Source organism: Ceraceosorus guamensis (assembly GCF_003144195.1).
Source record: "Ceraceosorus guamensis strain MCA 4658 unplaced genomic scaffold IE81scaffold_35, whole genome shotgun sequence".
Taxonomy (NCBI): Eukaryota; Fungi; Basidiomycota; class Exobasidiomycetes; order Ceraceosorales; family Ceraceosoraceae; genus Ceraceosorus; species Ceraceosorus guamensis.
The window spans coordinates 220,872-239,401 of NW_020290030.1; the positions used below are offsets into that span (position 1 = coordinate 220,872).

At 55.5% G+C, this 18,530-nt stretch overlaps 8 protein-coding genes across 8 annotated transcripts; 4 read left to right on the forward strand and 4 right to left on the reverse strand.

Annotated features, from left to right (window-relative positions):
* Window positions 1-56: 56 nt before the first annotated feature.
* IE81DRAFT_324010 (ubiquitin-like protein) lies at window positions 57-1,526 on the forward strand. The gene is made up of 3 exons (XM_025514123.1): window positions 57-434; window positions 579-730; window positions 1,074-1,526. The coding sequence occupies exons 1-3, from the start codon at window positions 386-388 to the stop codon at window positions 1,095-1,097; spliced, it is 225 nt and encodes a 74-aa protein (XP_025369169.1). The 5' UTR covers window positions 57-385; the 3' UTR covers window positions 1,098-1,526.
* Window positions 1,527-1,615: 89 nt separating this feature from the next.
* IE81DRAFT_347895 (hypothetical protein) lies at window positions 1,616-2,262 on the reverse strand (the record flags this gene model as incomplete). Its single annotated transcript, XM_025516202.1, has 4 exons — window positions 1,616-1,695; window positions 1,790-1,861; window positions 1,946-2,016; window positions 2,171-2,262. The coding sequence occupies 4 exons, from the start codon at window positions 2,260-2,262 to the stop codon at window positions 1,616-1,618; spliced, it is 315 nt and encodes a 104-aa protein (XP_025369170.1).
* A 730-nt stretch (window positions 2,263-2,992) lies between these two features.
* IE81DRAFT_314437 (histone-fold-containing protein) lies at window positions 2,993-4,348 on the reverse strand. The gene is made up of 2 exons (XM_025512504.1): window positions 3,766-4,348; window positions 2,993-3,485 (listed from the first exon to the last, which is right to left on the reverse strand). The coding sequence occupies exons 1-2, from the start codon at window positions 3,884-3,886 to the stop codon at window positions 3,133-3,135; spliced, it is 474 nt and encodes a 157-aa protein (XP_025369171.1). The 5' UTR covers window positions 3,887-4,348; the 3' UTR covers window positions 2,993-3,132.
* A 461-nt stretch (window positions 4,349-4,809) lies between these two features.
* Window positions 4,810-6,495, forward strand: IE81DRAFT_291104 (protein serine/threonine phosphatase 2C; the record flags this gene model as incomplete). The annotated part of the gene is made up of 2 exons (XM_025511882.1): window positions 4,810-5,303; window positions 5,394-6,495. 2 exons carry the CDS (start codon window positions 4,810-4,812, stop codon window positions 6,493-6,495), a joined length of 1,596 nt encoding a protein of 531 aa, XP_025369172.1.
* A 46-nt stretch (window positions 6,496-6,541) lies between these two features.
* IE81DRAFT_347898 (hypothetical protein) lies at window positions 6,542-8,455 on the reverse strand (the record flags this gene model as incomplete). The annotated part of the gene is made up of 9 exons (XM_025516203.1): window positions 6,542-6,811; window positions 6,892-6,912; window positions 6,975-7,002; window positions 7,067-7,394; window positions 7,469-7,557; window positions 7,628-7,944; window positions 8,010-8,043; window positions 8,120-8,210; window positions 8,305-8,455. The coding sequence occupies 9 exons, from the start codon at window positions 8,453-8,455 to the stop codon at window positions 6,542-6,544; spliced, it is 1,329 nt and encodes a 442-aa protein (XP_025369173.1).
* A 1,944-nt stretch (window positions 8,456-10,399) lies between these two features.
* Window positions 10,400-12,629, forward strand: IE81DRAFT_324019 (hypothetical protein). Its single transcript, XM_025514124.1, has 9 exons — window positions 10,400-10,711; window positions 10,794-10,988; window positions 11,065-11,100; window positions 11,172-11,210; window positions 11,281-11,478; window positions 11,555-11,755; window positions 11,841-12,053; window positions 12,119-12,154; window positions 12,244-12,629. The coding sequence occupies exons 1-9, from the start codon at window positions 10,547-10,549 to the stop codon at window positions 12,295-12,297; spliced, it is 1,137 nt and encodes a 378-aa protein (XP_025369174.1). The 5' UTR covers window positions 10,400-10,546; the 3' UTR covers window positions 12,298-12,629.
* Window positions 12,630-14,024: 1,395 nt separating this feature from the next.
* Window positions 14,025-16,186, forward strand: IE81DRAFT_357924 (DUF1479-domain-containing protein; the record flags this gene model as incomplete). The annotated part of the gene is made up of 6 exons (XM_025516698.1): window positions 14,025-14,541; window positions 14,619-15,204; window positions 15,295-15,530; window positions 15,625-15,695; window positions 15,762-15,791; window positions 15,864-16,186. The coding sequence occupies 6 exons, from the start codon at window positions 14,025-14,027 to the stop codon at window positions 16,095-16,097; spliced, it is 1,674 nt and encodes a 557-aa protein (XP_025369175.1). The 3' UTR covers window positions 16,098-16,186.
* A 135-nt stretch (window positions 16,187-16,321) lies between these two features.
* Window positions 16,322-18,440, reverse strand: IE81DRAFT_314448 (FAD-binding domain-containing protein). The gene is made up of 4 exons (XM_025512505.1): window positions 17,248-18,440; window positions 16,879-17,174; window positions 16,596-16,806; window positions 16,322-16,481 (listed from the first exon to the last, which is right to left on the reverse strand). Exons 1-4 carry the CDS (start codon window positions 18,222-18,224, stop codon window positions 16,439-16,441), a joined length of 1,527 nt encoding a protein of 508 aa, XP_025369176.1. The 5' UTR covers window positions 18,225-18,440; the 3' UTR covers window positions 16,322-16,438.
* Between the last annotated feature and the right edge of the window lie 90 nt (window positions 18,441-18,530).

The window sequence follows — 18,530 nt, forward strand, 5'->3', positions numbered from 1 at the left end:
AAAGTCGTGACTAATCGCGAATTCAAATTGAAGCAAGCAATGACAGTCAAGAGTCCCACCGCCAATCACAGCGGGAGTGGTGCGCGTATGTAGCTTTTTTTGCAGTGAGTGAGCCATACCGCGCTCTATATATATACCGCCCCGTGTAGGCACGCACAGTTGCACCGCCACTCTTGACTCTGTCTCCCCGAGCCCGACTCACGACTGATTCGCCATTCGCGTGATTCGTTTGATTCGGCTCTCCCCCACCCTTCTTGTGCATGGCCTTTGATCGTCGATCCGTGCAGCCCAGCTGTCCTTGATAAGGGAGGTTCTTGCCTCATCTCGTCTAGCGAGCATTATCTGGCGTACGACGCCTCAAGCTGAACATCGCAAAAGCTGAAGGATGCCTCGTCTCATCGAGATCTACGCCAACGATCGGTTGGGTCGTCGTGGTGAGTCAAAGTCGCGGAGCGCATACAAGCTTCATGACAGTCCCGATCCCATGCAAGCTCGTGCTAATACATCTGCTCATCCGCCCCCCTATCTTGTTGTCTTTCTCCCCCCCCCCTCCCCCCACGCACCATCAACACCACCAGTCAGAGTCAAGTGCAGTCCAGACGACACGATTGGAGATTTGAAGAAACTCATCGCAGCTCAGATTGGAACGGTGCCGGAAAAGATCAAGCTGAGCAGGCAATATACCATTCTGAAGAATCACATCACTTTGGCTGATTACGAGGTGCACGATGTGAGTCTGGTCGCTGTCGAAGACGCGGGGCGAAAGCTATGGGAGGGGAGGGGAGATCTTCACTTCGGCAGTCAGTGGCATGGGTCGTCAGAATTCCTTTTTTTCGCGGGGGAGGGACATGTCCTAGACGGGCCATCAGCTCGAGTCAAAATGGAGTGTATTAGAAGTTACAACGTTCGGTATGTTTACGAACCCCAAAGGACCTAGACGGAGTACCGAGAGAGGATCGTGAGATCCCAGCCTAGCTGCAGCGCACGAACTAGAATGCACCTTCTGCTCCGCGTCGTTGCGCTTCGCCAGGCTGACTCTGACGCTGACCGCATCCATTCACGTCACGCTACAGGGCTCTTCATTGGACATGTACTAAGGCGGAAGCAGAGGGCATTTGAAGGGTGGGAGAATCACAAGTGCGGCGGACGCAACGTGCGAGCGAGGTGCATGTGCGGAAAGGTGGAGTGCGAGACAAAGGCAAAGCTAGTCAAAGTGTTGCGAGATGGAGAGCAGATCCGGCCAGAGGACTAGCGCAATACTCTTCTTCGAGACGACCTTGGAGAGTTCTGATACATTGGGCAGAGAGAGAATGGCACTGCCGCGCCCTTGCCATTGCGCGGAGAAGACCTGAAATATCGAGCGCTCGAACGAGCGCACTAGAATCCCTGTTGCTTTGGGGACGAACAACAATTCAATGTTGTTCATCGTCGTAACACCGTCCATGAAGCGCCACTGCACGCGTCGCCGAGTGAAAGAGCGACATACGAGACGTATATCCATCGTACACCGATCTTTGCGCCTCTCGAGCCGCTTGGCAGGAGTGAGCATCGTGCATTGCTTGTAGAGTGGCCTTACTGCTGAAGTGTTCGAGGCTTATGGATCGGTCGGAAGCACTCATGCGTCCTCCACATTCCTAGAGATGAAGTCCCGAAGCATGCTCGTCACTTCTGATCTGACTGCTGGCGGTATGGAAGCTGGACGGTAGGAAATGGGGCGCATACCATCGAACTTGCATGAGTGCCGATTGCAGTCGAGCCACTCAAGCCATCGAGCTTGCCCGCCACTTACTGTGCGCCTCTATTTCCAAGATCTCGACGAGGTCGAGTAAGCTTATTGGTCTCGTCTGAGCTTTTGCTTGCTCTATCATTGTGATTTAGATGATGAGCGACGCGTGCGATCAGTTGTCGAGCTGCACGATGGTCCTTGTTGACTTGTGACCCTCACCAAACGCCTTTTCTCGTAGTGAAGCATCCCAGCCGCTCTCCTCCAGTCCGCGCCTTAGTGCTTCCAACACCCTGCGTTGGAAAGGCAGGATGCCAAAGCACAGTGCAGAGCGCACAAGGCTCAGTTCAAGGACGTCCAGATGCGACGGATGGCCCAGATGCACGCCTTGGCACGGGCCACAGCGTGTTGCTCGCAAACGCCAACGCAACCACCACAACCACTCACCTGTCCCACTCTCCCGTCTGCACCAGCCTCTCGTGCAGAGCTGAAACCAGCTCATCGTTCGCCGCTGCGTTCTGAGCCGCCCTCGTTGCCATTCTTTTGACGATGGATGCTATTGCCTCTTCCTTTGCTCTGTGAGTGAGTTCCCGAACAAGCCTTCCCCTTCCTCTACCGCTCGGCTCTTCCCTTGCGCACCTTGGTCGCGGTCGCAAGTCCTGATGCGCGTGATGAAGCGTCGAGCGCTCTTGTGCGTTTCGCGCGCAAGCAGCTCGCCACGCTCTCTCAGGGGCTTGCGGTTCCAAACAGCAGTTATGAATCTATGCGCGACGTAGCCGTGCGCATTGCATCCTCACCTGACTGGCATTTGAAGAGATGGATGTGGAAGCGGACGAATTAGATGCCAAGAATCGCAAGTCAAAAAGAGTCACAAGCCCGAAAAGCAGTCAGCCAGCCAGGCGAGCTTATCATGCATCCCCGCCTCCGTCCGTGCGCGCTTGACACGGACAGAATTGACGCGCGGGTCCGCCTCTCCTTCCTTCACGTTTGCGGTGCCGGTACTCGTGACTGCTTCTGGTGACCACCACCATGAAATCGCATGAGCGCCAGGCAAAATCCCCAGCGCACAGCTAAGGTCGACTCGTGACCAGTAGCAGCACTCAGATGTCGAGTAGACATCTCACCACACAGACCCATTTTCGCCCGGAGCCAAGTCTCGGGGTGATCACGCACGCATAGGCGTGCGTGCACAGCGAACAGTGAAAGGTACAGGCTCGAGTGCAATTGCTCGGAGGCGATGACGAGAGACAATCGAAGTGGGAGTACGTGAGTGTGACGGAGCAAGTCTGACGGTGGTCGTGATTGTGGCGGGTATTGCGTGCGCACGATTTAAGCCAGGGACGAGAGGCCAAAGCGAGTGAGAATCATGAATTAAAGGTTGAAGAAGATGTAGCCAGCCAGCCAGTCGCTCATCCCATGCCACCCCACACGCCTCTGATGCGTCTAGCCAGCTGAATGTCCCTCTGCATGATGGTCACCCTCTTGGCGTGAATAGCGCAAAGATTAGCATCCTCGAACAAGTGCACCAAGTACGCTTCCGTAGCTTCTTGCAAGGCCAAAATCGCGCTGCTCTGCCACCTCAGTCCCGCCCCTCCGCTTCCATCGTATGCGTTCGTGATGAAATCGTCGGCCACTTCTCGTACAACTCGTGCAAAAGGAAGCTTTTGAATCAATAGATCCGTCGACTTTTGATACCGACGAATCTCCCGGATGGCTAGTGTCCCTGGCTTGAATCGAGGCTTGCGACGAGATACCGTTGTGTCTGCCAGACAGGGAGAGCAAGGCACGCGCAAGGTGTCAGTGTCACAATCACGAAGGTCATAGGAGTAGCTCGGTGATTGCTGTACCGTGCCACTGCAGGTGCGCCATGAGTCCGCTCGGCGGAAAAGTGATCCTCGCGCCGCAGAGTGAAGGGGCTCGCTTGCTGATCATCTGACACGCATCGACAAATGCCGTCCCCTGCTCTGCTTGGCAGTACCATCGATAGTGCTCATAGTTCTCATTGTGCGCGCCAAGACCCTCTCGACCATCCGAGTACTCACCTCCGCTTACATCCGCATGTGCACCCCTACCATCCGCTCCCGATTTTCTCCTCCTTGCACCCGTTGATTTCCTCTTTCCACCGCCACCGGCCGTTGTTTGTCTCCCGAATGGAGGTGGCATGCTTTCTGTGCAGTGAATCTGTCGCAGGACCGGTGGCGCTATCGATCGGATTTGCGCGGTCGCGTGAACAGCGTCCCGAGTATGTCAGTCGGAGAATCGAGAAGCGGAAGGGCGTCCCGAAGACTAAGCAGAGACAGCGGACGTCTGGTGACAAGAGCTTGCGCCTGGTGCGGCTTTAGGGCTGTACCTGTGGTATTCGTGGGTTGTAGACGCTGAGGTGCCAGTGCCGTTATGCGTGATCAGAGTCTTGTTCGTGCAGACGTCGCGGGAAATGTGTCCCCATTGGCGGGTGCGCTCTCTAAGCATGCAGGGGAGTAGCAGCAGGGTGCTTAGCAAGTCGGGGCGAACTTGAAGTTGACGTTGTAGAGGGAATGGAGGATGCTGCGACGATCAAACATTGATAGGTTGTCAAGTTGGCGGATGCATGTATGCGGTCTGGAGCACCGCATGGATGCAGCGGCGAGTTGCCCGCCTTCGAGGATAGAGTTCGTCTATAGCCTAGGCGCACCCACGCGCTTAAATTAGCAGTCGCGCGGTTTGAGCGCGTCCATCCGCGCGAGAAGGACGTGACGCGGATAGCACAAGTGCTGCTCACGTGATAGTGCACACGTTATGCCCATTTGAGGAGGATCAAAATTGAAAAAGGGTCCTTGAATTCAAAGTTAGGATCGTCAAGAAGTTTGCAACGATGCGGCGCAATCGACCTCGAGTTGGCAAAATTTTGAAGCTCGATGCCATCTGCTGTTCGCTCGAGCCGCTCCGGTCACCGTCTGCTTCTCGACTTTCATGCATGGGTCATCGCACTTGAGAAGCCCTCATCCAGGACAGGATAAGCAGGCAAGAGTCAGGCTGTAGATCGCCACGGAGAGGGAGAGGAAGCGCCCGCCACTGACGACGGACAGAAGCCAGTTTGGTCGAACAAGATGACCTCGAGAACGACTCTCTGCCGGCTCTTGCGCTCTACAGCGCTATCACCGCCCCACAGGAGCCTTGCCACGTGTCGAGCGTGCCCCCTGGCCCAGCTCAGCCAGGCCAGACACTATCGGCCTTATGTACGAGTCAGGGCAACTGGTACATCTGCCAAGGACAACGAATCGCAGCCCTGCTCCGCTTCTGCGCGGATACCGCTGCGCGCCGGCTCGGTGTTTGGTGTCAGCTCCAGTCGAGGCTCTCGAGCGTACCAAGAAGATGCCTGGTCAGCTTCTTGCGTCTTGCTACCACCCAAGGCCATCAAAGCTAGCTTGGCTTCTGGTTGGAGCAGGATCGCCAAAGAGGCTGCGGCTAGGTGGCACCCTGAAAGCGATGCGGAAGAAGCCGCGAATGCCCAAGGAGTGGAAGATTTGGACGACGCAAAGGAGAGGGAACAGGCATTGATGGAGGAATACGGACAGATTGTTTGGTTCGGCTGCTTTGACGGGTGAGCGTGCGCGGGCAGCCCAGTGCGAACGCCTCACGCGATCCTGTTCGACGTGCAACTCATCACCCGCATCACTCTTTTCTTGCGCAGCCACGGAGGTCGAGCCATTTCCACGCATCTCAAGGACACGTTGCATGCAACTTTCGAATCAGCAGATCCTCGCCTAGCGACCAAGATCGCGCAATTCACTCGCTCACTCGGCGGCTATTTTAGAAGGTTCGCGGGAGGCGGCATGCAGCGATGGGTCAGACAAGAGCTACTCAAGCCCGTCAGGGCTGGTAGAGGCTCCGCTGGACGTGCGCCTCGGACGTCAGCACCCATGGAAGCCCAGACGCCGCAAGATGTCGACGCTAGCGACAGCAAGCCGGCTGAAGAGCTGGCCGCCAAGCGAGGTCTGAGTGTCAAATCCACCACGCCGCAGGCTAGCGAGGGACAGATTATAGACGGCAGTGACATTGGTCTTGTGGATCCACCGGACGCAGTCAGCTCAGAAGAGATGACGATTGCGGAGAGATGTACGCTTGCTTGGCTTATGGCCGACAAGGAAATTCAGCAGTCGGAACAACTGAACGTCGGAGGCTCCACCGCTAGCGTTGCTCTCTTACATTCGCTCGACGTTCCAGCCACGCCGTGGTATTCGTCTCGCCTGCTAAGCATCACCACAGCCCAGATCGGCGACACTCGGCTGCTGCTCTGCGGATCTGACGGGCGAGCGATCCCCCTGACAAACTATCACCATCCAGACGATAGGGGAGAAGCGGATCGTCTACGCAAAGTCGGCGCGGGCATGATCACAGACTCATTCGGCGAAGCTCGTTGGATGGGGGCGCTGGCAAACACTCGCGCATTTGGCGACTCGGGCTTCAAGAAGGCTGGCGTTACAGCCGAGCCAGAAGTCATAACCCAGGTGATCAAGGGCGATGATTACGCTTTTGTGATTGCATTCAGCGATGGCGTCGGTGAGAAAGTCTCAGACCAGGAAGTCGTCGACCTTTGTCGAGGTGCGGGACATCCCAGCGATGCTGCCAAGGCTGTTTTGAGCTTTGCCGAAGAGCTTGGAGCTGAGGACAATGGCACTGTGCTGGTCATACCATTGCGGGGTTGGGGCAAGGTGGGCGGAGAAGACACGACTCGAGCCCAAAGAGAGTTCAGGAAGAGCAAGACAGATGTATTTCGAGAGGGTAGGAGATAATTGGACGGCAGACAGAGGTGTTGTCTGGGTTCAAAGTTCTAGATGATCAGCTTTCATGCCTGTTCGCCACATTGGCAGCATGATCTCCCCACTGCGCTCGCATCGCGGTCCGAAAGTCGCTCGGGTCTTCGTCGCCACGAATCAGCCCCTCAGCAATCTGCTGGTTGTGAAGCTTTTTGAGGTAGGGCAAGACCGAGGCGGAATAGAGCGGTGCTGCCTTGTACTCCATCAAGTCCGCCGGCGCCTCTTCATGCACTTTCAACAAGAGGGCAGGTAATAGAGGCAGAGTGGCCAACTCTGACAACTTGCGCCGCATCTACATCGTTGGCAAGCAATCTCGTCTTAGTCTTGCCAAAGTGTTGATCTTTGAGAGGGCAAGGCAGCCAGCCTACTCACAGGATGAATGCCAAAAAAGACCTGGAACGGTGCACAAGTATATCAGCATCTCCTTCGACGTGCGCTCGACGCGCGCTACTCACGCAGCCACTCTTCGGAAGCTTGATAAAACTGCATGAATGAGGCAGAGGTCCTCGTCAGAGAAAGTCGGAGAAAATTCGAGGTCGTTCCTCACGTCTGATGGTCAAGGCGTAGTACAAGGTCTGCTGGGTTCTCCGTCACACACGCGTCGTTTGGTCGCCCGGTGCGGTGCTCCGGCATCATTGGCACCGCGACTGCGCCGTTTCTACCGGGCTCTGTCGGTAAAGGTCCTGCCATTGGCGCCCAAAAGAGGTGATCAGGATCATCAACGATTTCCCAGCTCGTCCTCTCGATCGGCGCCTCGGGCTTCAGACGCGTCAGAGATCGCTCTACCGAGCGCAGGATCTTCTCGTTAAATTGCGGCACCGGCGCATGCGTGTCGTGTAAGGAAAGACCAATCTTGTGCGAGACGAGGTAGAAGCCTGAAGCGGAAGAGGGAGAGTCGCCTCGTCAACGAGAACACTCGCAGCACAGGCTTGCTACTCGTGTAGCTCACCAGGAAAGCAAACCAAGCCACCAGCGCAAATCCAGGATCCGTCCTCCGAGGACGATGGCCGCGCAATCAAGAAGTCGTCTTGCACCAAGCTGCGCCGATCGAGTCCATCGAGCGTCAGTCCGGTTCGTAGCTACTCCAGGATGTCACTTCGGAGCTCACCGACTGATGACGCGAAGTGCTTCTACGCCTCGCCGCGCACGATCCTCGATGTAGAGCGCGTGCGTCTCGCCAGTGACCAGATTGCGGATGCCTCGCTTGTCTCCAGCCTCGTACTCGTACAATTCGGGATACCTCGCTACGAGCCACTCGCTCAACAGAATCAACATTTCTCCACAAGCTTCCTCGCAATCTGGCAGAACGTCGCAGACGGCTTTGCCCTGCGCCTTCAGCACTTTGGCTTTCCACTCCAAATCGCTTTTGTAGTTCTTGTCCGGCTCTATCCAGTCAGCAGGTTGCATTTGCTGATGAGCCATCGTCTGTGGCACGAGGCTTCGCGGTTAAACCTCTCCGGTGCTCGACCGTCTCAACGAGTCCGACTCACTTGGTGGTACGGATGTCGAATGACCTTGTTGCCACTAAGAATCAAAGAATCGTCTTCAGTGGCTAATCTCTGCCAGCAAGTCCTTTCCATGATCATCGCCCCAAGCTCACTAGATATGATCTCGCGCCTCGTGCACGTCAATGTTTGCTGGTGTCAGCGCATGATCGGATGGAGGCGTTGGTATGAAGGCCAACGTAGCAGCTGATGTGTGCCGGGTTACGAAGGTCCGCTCGCATGTTCAGACGACCATTGCCAAGCTGTAATGGAGCAGACTTGATGACCGAACTTCACTCACATGGCTTCACACTCTCCGTCTTGTCAAACCCTTGCTGGAGCACGGCTACACCTCTTGTGGCAACTCTCGGTACTGCTTTCGAACTAATGGCTCGAACAGCCAAGCACGCGGCGAGCAAAGCCAAAGATACCAAGAATAGAACACCAGACATCTTCGTCGCCTTTGCAAGGTACAAACGTGGATGATGTAGCTGAAGGTCTTCTTGACGATGGCAACAGCCGTGATCCAACATTTCAATTAGGTGTTGTTCAACCTTGCGCGATCTGTCGTTGCACACCACCTCCCCAAGGCTAAGGTTACAGCTGGACGCGTCTTTAGATCCGTCAAGTGCAAAATGCGTCGTTTCATCTCTATAGATCAAGATGCGCGAAAATGCCGTGTCGTGAAACCACTTATCTTGTAATTACAAATGCTCCGTCCTTTGCGAATTTAGCATCGCGGCGAGGCAGACTGCCTACAAGCTTTTCCCTACCCGTGCTTCGCAAGTCTGAGAACCTTATCGCGATAAGCACGGCCCTCTGCCGTACTCGCCTGATCTGCTTGGACTGCGCGACGCTGATCTGGTTTCCCACGCCCGGACGGGCGAGGCGTCCACGGCCTCTCTCTCTTCTTGGTGGTGTGACCTTACTGCCATCCGCAGACGTTGCGCGTTTGTTGCCGAATTACATTCAGATGGTGTCAGCATCGCCTGCGCGTGGATGCATGCTAGCTCTCTAGGTCTCGGGCTAGGCTTGGTAATGGCGCGAGTCGTGGGTTCAGTCAGACGACGTCTGGGCCGACAAGACTGATTAGCTAGCGAGGCGACTATCCTAAACTTAAGCCTGAGCCAGACGCTCGACCTGTCTAGCCATCAATCACAATTGCAATCGTGAGTCGAAGACTTGCGGGTTCAAGATTATCCTAGGCGCTGTCGGCCCAACTCTTCACGTGCTGTGACGTTCAGCCTGGCTGCTATGAGCTGCTGATGCTTGCTTGGGTTGAGTGAGAATCAAGCCGTGGCTCGGAGTCTTATCATTCAAGACGCGGGGAAAGATGGGCTGTGCTGCATGCGCGCGCTCGTAACACAAGCCGCGGCTCAACTCTCGTGACTTTGCAAAATGCCTCCACGCGCACGACGCGATCCAACGCATGGCTTTCGTGGAGATTTCAGCAGCCCGTCACCGCAATCGCGAATGCAGGCGAACACCGGCTCTGAATCTCGATGCTCGGGTTGCTCGACGCAAGACTTCATGATAGAATGATTCATCTGTATTGATCAAGCCACTCCGCCTGAAACTTTATGTACCGGCTCCGAAGTCGAAGCACTGCGCTCTCTCATCGCATTGACTGTGGCCTTGTCGAGCCAAAGTGACTCATTTAGCGACGCGACATCAGACTGGAGAATTTAAATGTGGAGACCTGACCATGATGGGACTACATATCACAATCATGATTTGAGGATAGTGTCAGCTTAGACAAGATGGACTCGATCCGCAATCGCTGCTGCACCATAAGCGTCCAATTCCAGATGTCTGCAAGCACCCACGGGCTCTAAGCCGCGGGTCAACTTGATCGTCGCTCTCAGGAGGCCGGAGATGCTGCGTCAAGCCGGTTCTGTTACAAGGGGTATCTGAGATACGCCTTGGCGCTACGACTGGTAGCCACGCCACGAGCTCTGTCCACCACAATGTCAGGTGGTGGGCGCTGTGAAGCGTAGGGCTAGGAGTCAGTGGGATGGGCAGATACGATAAACACAAGCGAGATTAGCCGTGGCGACCCGTCCCCTGACCAGCCAAGGACGCATATAGTTGCTGAGCTATCCGGAGGGAGCTGACGGACACGCTATGTCACCCGCGGTTGGACTGGTCGCTAGTTTTCAAGCTCGGCACAATGAGTCAAGCATCAGGCTAGCGGCCATTGAGACGACTGCGGCGCAGTGTTCGAAGGCGGAGGCAGGGGTGTATCTATCGATAGTCGAGATCTGGGCGACCGGAAGATGCGCGGTAAAGTGAATGGGAAACAGCTTGAGCTGTGAGCACTGTCGAGCGGTCTTAAATTCGTCGTGAAAGACTAGATCACATCGTTGGTGCGAGCCATAAAAGGTCAGTGGGTGCGTCTTGCCGCAATCTTGCGACGATGGTCGCTTGCGTCTGGATTCGTGACTGACAACAAGACGTTCTCGTGCACGCAGAGCTCCATAACCACCGTCCCCAATACTCACAGAGTGCTTGTGATACCTTTTCCTCATAGCGACCGATTCGCCATGGCTTTGCAAGAGAAGCTCGTGCCTTCTGCCAAACAGGTATCACCATTCACGGTGCGCTCAACGCCAGTCTTCGACCCAAAGGTGCATCTCGCGTACGAGCCACCTTCTCAGCGCTTGAGTATGGGCGACCTAGGCCTCGACAAGGCGCACAATGGACCATCGGTGAGTAGTATGTCCTCCTCGCAAGTAGGGAACCCTTGTCTGACGTGGATGTACGCGACACCGATACTGCAACTACGCCAAGTCTGCAATCGCCGTCACTGCGCCCTTTCCCTTGGCGTCTAGGGAGGGTGTGATTGCACTTAGACAAGCCATCTTGGACCCGGCGGTCCTGTCGCACTGCCTAGTCTATTCGCACATGACAGGACCGCACGCCCAGCTACGTGGCATGGCACCCCATGCGGCAGAATTTGTCGCCGAATTTTGGCAACACCCCGAGGTGAGCTGCGCTGTACCGTCCCAGTCGGGAGCCGTTGGTGCTGATGGTCCGTCCCATTACACGCTTGCCTTCACAGACGCTCAAAGCCATCTCCGAGGCTGCCGGCGAGGAAGTCAGTAGCATGTTAAGGTATTGCGCGATGGCGTTTACCGTCCAGCTGACGTGCGCTCCTCACCTTTCCAGCTGGTACCGTACATGGACATAGAGCTTGGACATACCAACGTGAGTCGACTGCAAATTACGGCTGTCGTGCCCCCTTTAACGCTTGCTTCGCGTTCCCGAGATGTGACAGATCCAAGTACCGAAGGGAATGTCGCGAGTCGATTACATGCGAGGACTTGACGCAGACCCATTTGCGCCGCCGTCAGTGTCACTGCTCAGCGACGAAGCAGGCTCAAAGACCGTCAACAGTGGAGATCAGACAGCGCCTCTGGTCGTTGACTACCACAAAGATGCCTATCCCTGGGTGGCCGTGCTCATGCTCAGCGATGTGAGTGGTATTTGGTAGCTGATGCATCGTTGGCGAGTGGCTGAGTACTGCATTGTGCGCTGGTGATATTTTGTAGGTAAGCAACATGACCGGTGGAGAGACGGCTCTGCGTAAAGGAGACGGCTCGCTGTTCAAAGCTCGAGCTCCCTCTCTGGGCTCCATTGTTGTGATGCGAGGTGGTAGTATCACTCACTGTGCGCTGCCATGTGAGGGAGCAAGCGAGCGCATCACAATGGTGACCAGCTTCCGACCACGTCACTCAACGCAAGACTTTTCCGTAGGTCGAAGCCCCGCCGTCGCAGAGCGCGTTGGACGGGATTGCTGACGCAACATTTTGGACTGCTGTTGCTTCTGCCTTTTAGAATCTGCACAACATCATTGACTGCAGTAACTTGAACGAGCTGTATGAGCAGTGGACCGAAGCCCGCCTGGATATCCTTGGCAACAAATTAAAGGCGTACAAGCAGGTCCTGGCCAACCGACGCAGGCGTCTTGAAGCGAGAGATGGTGTGCTTGGTGGACTGAGAGAGCCCACCGTCGACCTCGAGGAGCTTAACCGACTGGCGGATGAGATTGTGAGTGTTCCATCCCTTACCCGCGCGCAAGCCCCGTCGCTGATTTCCTTGTCGCTGTGCCCAAGAACGAGCATATGAGCAGGACTCTTAGCGAGATGGCGGTGAGTTGGAGCACGCTGGCGAAGAAGATTCCGAATGAAAGCGGTGCTGATTCATACCGCTCATCCTTGTCCCTGTGGCGCACCTCTAGCCTTATACATCTTCGCGCAACGTGTGGACTCCCAAACCGCGCATCAACCTGTAAAGCTTTAGCGACGTCATCCGACGTGCCCCCCTCACACTCAGCTACGCGGTACGTGAACCGACTGACCGAGCGAGACGCGGCGCAGCGCGGCGCGGCGCGGCACCGGTGATGCCCATTTGCGAGTCTTAGATCGTACCGATAGGTCAACTCAGGCAAACAGGTGCGACGTCCCCTTGTGCTTGATGAGATATCCATACATCCTTAGATGCCTGCTTGTGTCCCTTCATGTCCCTCTCGAGCCCGATTCCATCTTCTTCCATCTTCTTGCACGTGTACTTGAGCCTAGACTTTCTCGTAATGACTTGCAATGATCATCTTTTCTGCTGTCGTCCTAAAATGGTGCATGATCCGTTTCCGCAACGCTCCTTGTATGCCATTTCAGTCGAGGGGAATGGCAAGACCAGAAGAGCATCAAGGGGCTGTTACTTGTGAGGGACGAAGGTCCTTCCTCTCCGCCCTCAAAGAGCGAGCGCACGATTGCTGTTGTGGCACAGCGATCTCAAAAGGTGCTGGAACGAGGGAACGGGTGATGGACGGCGAGGATGGTGAGAATCGATTCAAGAATCAATCGTGAATGTTATCACCACGAATCACGAATCTCCCCGTGTTCACCGTCGCATGTGATTCAGCGTTGCTGCTCCTCTCGCAAATCAAGCGTGCTTTTGGCATCAAACCCCTCAAATTCATTCATCAGTCTTGAATTTCAAATCACACTCTTCTGACTTGTTTGTCTAAGAAGACGCACGCGACGCCGCGCATGAATTCAAGATTGATTTTGGATCAAAATGGGCCACTTCGAATTTGTATTCACGTGATCCCAGTCACGTGTGGCCGAAAATCAAGAGTCATAGTGGCAGATTCGGCCTTCAAGATACCGAAGTTGGCCGGCCTGCAGGTCCCTCAGTATAAAGTCATGCACATCGATTCTGATTACTGCTCGTGATTAAGTCGTGGTTTTGATACTTTTAATTAGCGGATTCTGTCACCCCGCTGCGATGGTGGCGCACTTGATTGCAGCTTGATCGGCTAATTTGTGTGGTGTAGCTTGACCGAAAGCCTCATCAGTCGAGGTTCTGCGGCTGCTGGTGGCATGGCTCGCTACTTGCCTGCCTCTACATGATGCTGTGTGTTCTGCCTGGCCTTCGCTGCCCACGCCTCACCGCTGAAATTCTCGCATCATCAGCTACACGGGCCTTGTCTCACTCCTGACCCTCGATGTGGCTTGCCACTCAAAGTCTCTGATCCGATCGAGCCGGCGATTGATTGCGGGGGCCTTCGTATCTCCCTCTTTCCAGCATCTGCTAGCTGCTACGGGACCAGCGGGCAGCAGCGTGTTCTCTCGTCACCCTGACGGACTCCGCACCTGCGAAGTATCGCTCTCATTCAAGCTGCGAGGTGGTCCTCTACTGGCTACCTCGGCAACATACCGGCCATTCAGAGCGATATAGCACAAGGGGCAAAAGGCATCACACTGGTGCCTCATCAGCTAAAAGGAGGATCCCTGAGCCGGCCGCTCTCATCCCGCTCTCACTCGAGCTCACAACGGACCACCTTATTGGACGGACAAATTTAGCCGTGCTTTGCAGTCGACCTACCTTGGCCTCTCGAAACGCTCACAAGTCATCCTCGCTGCCATGTCTGCTCCTTCGCTACTGTTTCGCGCCGCGCGTCCGATGACCCGACACGCTTTGAGCAGACGTTGTCAAGGGGTTTCAGCCATCGCCAGGATGTCCGGTGCCTCTCAACGGGGGGTAGCAACCAAAGCGGTGCAAGCCGCAGTAGCTGCTACTTCACAAGGCTCGACAGCTCGAGAGCTCGATCTGCCGCCATCGTCGAGCAAGAATCCGAAGTCTAAAGATGGCGGCACCATCGCATCCGTCTTTGCGTCCCTGTCTGGAGAAGGCGAAGCGATACTTCCTGAGCGCTTCGCTGAGCTCAAGAGGTCCATCATCCGCTCACCTCAACGCGCTCAACTGCTCAAGAAGGCTTTCGACGAAGTGCTGGTGTCGCTCGACAGTGAATTGAACAAGGTCATCCAGCACGGCAACAGACTTGTCCCACAGATTCAATATCCCGGAGACGAAGCTGCCAATCTGCCCGTGCACAAGTGGCTGGACGCTGAGCAGCTCAGAGCAGTCAAGAAGAGAGGCAGCGTCATCGTCAAAGGCGTCATTCCTGAGCAGACTGCGCTTGTGTGGAAGGAACACATTCGCGATTATGTCCGAGCCAACCCTTCGACCAGAGGTGAGTAGCGGACGTGCGTTATGTATGCACGTGCTAGCCCTACTGATCCAGGTCCCGGTGCACGCTCGTCTCTTCAGGCTTCCCAGATGACAATCCTCAAGTGTTCGAGCTGTACTGGTCTCGAGCACAATTAGCAGCCCGTTCTCACCCTTCCTTCCTGGCTACCTCTCGAGCTTTCCTCTCCCTCTTTCATGCTCCAGCTCAAAAGACACGGTCTACTTCCGCGTCAGCGCAGCCGCCTACCTCTCTGACCGCCAGCATACGCACTCCGTTGACCTACGCGGACAGGTTGCGCATTCGTCTCCCTGGCGACTCCGCTTTCGCCCTCGGTCCTCATATCGATGGAGGTGGCATCGAGCGGTGGGAGTGCCCTTCCTTTCGAGGTTGCTGGAGCAAAGTGCTAGGTCCATCTGAAGGCGGAGACCTCGATGTAAATCAGTCACAACGATTGGCTTGGGAGGAACACGATAGTTGGAGCCTCGGGCCAAACGGAGAGAGGCTTAGCGCAAGAACGGACATGTATGATGGGCCAGGCCAGTGCGGCGTCTTTAGACCTTGGCAAGGTTGGCTCAGCATGAGCCGTACTGCACCAAGCGAAGGCACGCTCAAAGTGCTCCCGCTGCTAAAGGAGACCACCGCATACATCGTCCTTAGACCTTTTTTGTGAGTGCGGGATGTCTCATGGCGGCGTCTGAAAATCTTCAGTAGTGTGTGTCTTCGGACTGACTCCGTCCGCGTCCGTCTGCGCCACAGCAAATCTATCATGCAGCCTGGAGATGTAGCTGCCAAGAACGCTGATGGATCGTGGTCCTCGGCATACCTTTCGCCTGAGAACTGGAAGCTGGACACTGAGTCTAGCGACTTTCCCGGCTGCACGCTGGGTCGCAACATCGAGCTCAACGGAAATACGCACCCGCATCTGAAGCTGGACCGAAGCATGCTCAGCATTCCTGAAGTTGGCCCCGGTGATGTGGCTCTTTGGCATTGCGGTGCGTGTGACGCGTTGTCAGCCGTCTCTGCTGTGCTTCCGAGGAAAGAATGCTGACCAACTTCTTCCTTCTCTCATGTGCTTCGCGCTGACAGACCTTGTGCATGCTGTCGAGGCGCAGCACACGGGCGCTCCGGGCAAAGACTCGAGCGTCATGTACATACCTGTGAGTCCTTTTGCCACTCGCGGGCCCTACTCAACGGTACTGACGGGCCGTTCTCACCCCGCACAGGCTATTCCTCTGACCAAGATGAACGCTCAAGTGGGTCAAAGCTTCGAGGAAAGCCGTTCGATTCACTTTGCTGATCCACCTGCCATTCCGTGGCGCCTGTAGTACGTGGCGAGCCAAGCAAACGCATTCCGAGCTGGCATTCCCCCATCCGACTTCCCCGGAGGAGCTGGTGAAACGTCGTTTGTCGGTCGAGGCAGGCCAGAGGAGGTCAAGGGAGAAGAGGCGCGCGCTGCGATGGGTCTGGGTCCCATTGCTATTCGCAAAGATATGGGCCATGCCGAGCTTGAGCTGGTTCGAGAGGCGAACGCATTGTTTGCGAACGCCGCCAAGTCGTGATATCCCATTCCGTCACGCCGATGTTGCTTGTACTTGTGCCGTATGCTGCTCCAGATGCAAATTTGCATGCGCTCACTGCAGTCTCCCTGACACGGCGCGTGAATATGACACGCAAGATCGGATGGACTAGAGACCTGAGAAACGGGTGCAGAGTAGACGCAAAGAAAGAAGGCAAAGAAAAGCGTTGCTCAGGATTGTGAACACTTCGACGGTCGAGGCTCGCAGAGGGTATGACATGCATGCAATACCGTAGTGAGTTCAGGGTACGTGGAATGATACAGAGCACAGCATGTGAGGCAGTTGAGGTTCCGGAAAGAAGCGACATTTCTGGTTTTAACAGTCTACGTGGAGAAGTTTGGTCCAGGCTGGTTCTTGACGAAAAGACTGATGTGAATGAGCGCAGCGCAGGGCAGATAGATCGTCAGTCAAAAGTGCCGCGCAATGAGCAGGTGAGCCAGGCCACATTCTCATCGGCATCTCGAGCTCCCGCCGACTTACCCAGTGGGATCGTACTTTCTGCTAGTGGCCTGCATCAAGGGGTATTGCTCGTAGGATTGCAAAATGTTTTGACGGAAACCGGCATCGTTTAGGAATTTGGGAATGTCCTCGTCGTGAGGGATGCTGTTGGTGAGCTTGTCCCAGCTCGCTCGAAGAGCTTCCTGCTTGTCGGCTGCGAGATTGGGATCGAAAGCGAGCAGCATGTTGACGACTGAAAGATGGCGAGTGGGTGCGGGTAAGGGTGCGGGTCTGCTAGTTGGACTAATCTACTGCAATGACTCACAGATGTATGGACCTTCAGGGCCACCAAGAGCGTTGCCGCCAGCGGCGCGGCTAGCATCGGTGATGCTCTTTGCAATGGGCTGATAGTCGACGGTGGCAAGGATGTATTGACCAATGTGTTCCTTGGACCAGACCTTGAAATTGTTGACCAACGTCTGCTCTCGATCCGAGCCCACTTTCAGCGGCACGACGTTGGAATAGAAGCCACCTTGAGAAATGGTTCCGATGTCAACCATCTCGGCTGCTTTGATGTAGTCGCCCGTGCTGCGCGTGTCTAGAACATGCGGGATGTTGGTGCTGCGATTCAAGAAGAGACGCCGCCGAGATTTCAGTGGCGGTAGCCTTGACGTCGCAACCGCGAGTGACTCACAAAGCATCGAACGTGGTTCCTGGGTCAGCACCGTTGTAGACATTGAAGAGGATGATGAAGGAGTTGAGTTTGGTGGTGGGATCGGGAAGAATGCCGAACGAGTCGACGGTGGTGATGATGGCTGCTTTTTTGTCAGTGTTGGTAGAGACAAAGTCGGATGTGGCCTTGATGACCTTCTCCCACTGATCTTGAGTGTAGATGACGATGCCAGAGTAGACCTTACCGACAGGAACCAACTTGGTGTGGTAGCCCGTGACGATGCCGAACCTGTTTCCACCGCCCTTGAGGGATTTGAAAAGATCCTTGTACTCGTTATCCGCTGTCGCCTTGACGATGCTACCGTCGGCAAGAACGACGTCGAGGGCGGTAAAGGTGTCGCAGGCCAGACCATGCTCAGCGGACAAGTAGGAGAGACCTCCACCGAGCGCTAAACCGGAGCCTACACCTCCAATTCGACCACCGACTGGGGTCACGCCCTGGGGCACAAAGTAGGCGTAGACGTCTCGCCAACGGTTGCCAGGCTCAAAGTAGGCCACTTGCTTGCTCTCATCGTCGAATCTCTTGGCGGTCAAGCGTTGCAGATCGATGAGCACGCCACCGTCGCTGCTGGACCAATTGTTGAATTGGTGACCGCCGGCCTTGACTGCGAACTGAAGGTTGTTGGCCTTGATGGCCTTGACGACGGTCGAAACTTCCTGGGCATTCTGAGGGTATGCGACGCAAGCAGGGAAGCGCTTCGCTTGCAATTGAGAGTAGTACGTTTGCACAGAGACGAGGTAATCCGGACCCAAGCCTTGATTGGTCACTCTTCCAAAGGGCAATTGCGATCGCAAGGCGTTGCACGCCTTTTTTGTGGCGGCATCCGCTCGTCTAAACTCGTAGGAGGAGCGAGCGTCAGCGAGGATAGTGTTGAGCAAAAAGGCAGCAATGAGGGCGAGGGTGGCGGACAGCACCGCGCGCACAGGGGACTTCATCATGGGGACGACTTGCAACGGGTGAACAGGGGTGGGGTGGGAATGTTTGGCGAGTGCGGAAGGAGAGATGCGGAGAGGCGCTTCAACGACAACGCAAAGGGAGATTCGTACGATCGCCACATCGATTCATCGATCAAAGTCACCTTTTAACTTTGAGTCGCTCTTCAAGACGCGGATGTTACTTGGCAATGGGGGGATGGCGCAGTCGTAGTGTCGTAGTGCACTTCTGCATTCGGCCCTGGTTCCAAAGTCAAGTGTCACAAAACGACAGACAGCCTGCCGCGAAGCTTCGCTCTCTCTCTCCCCCCC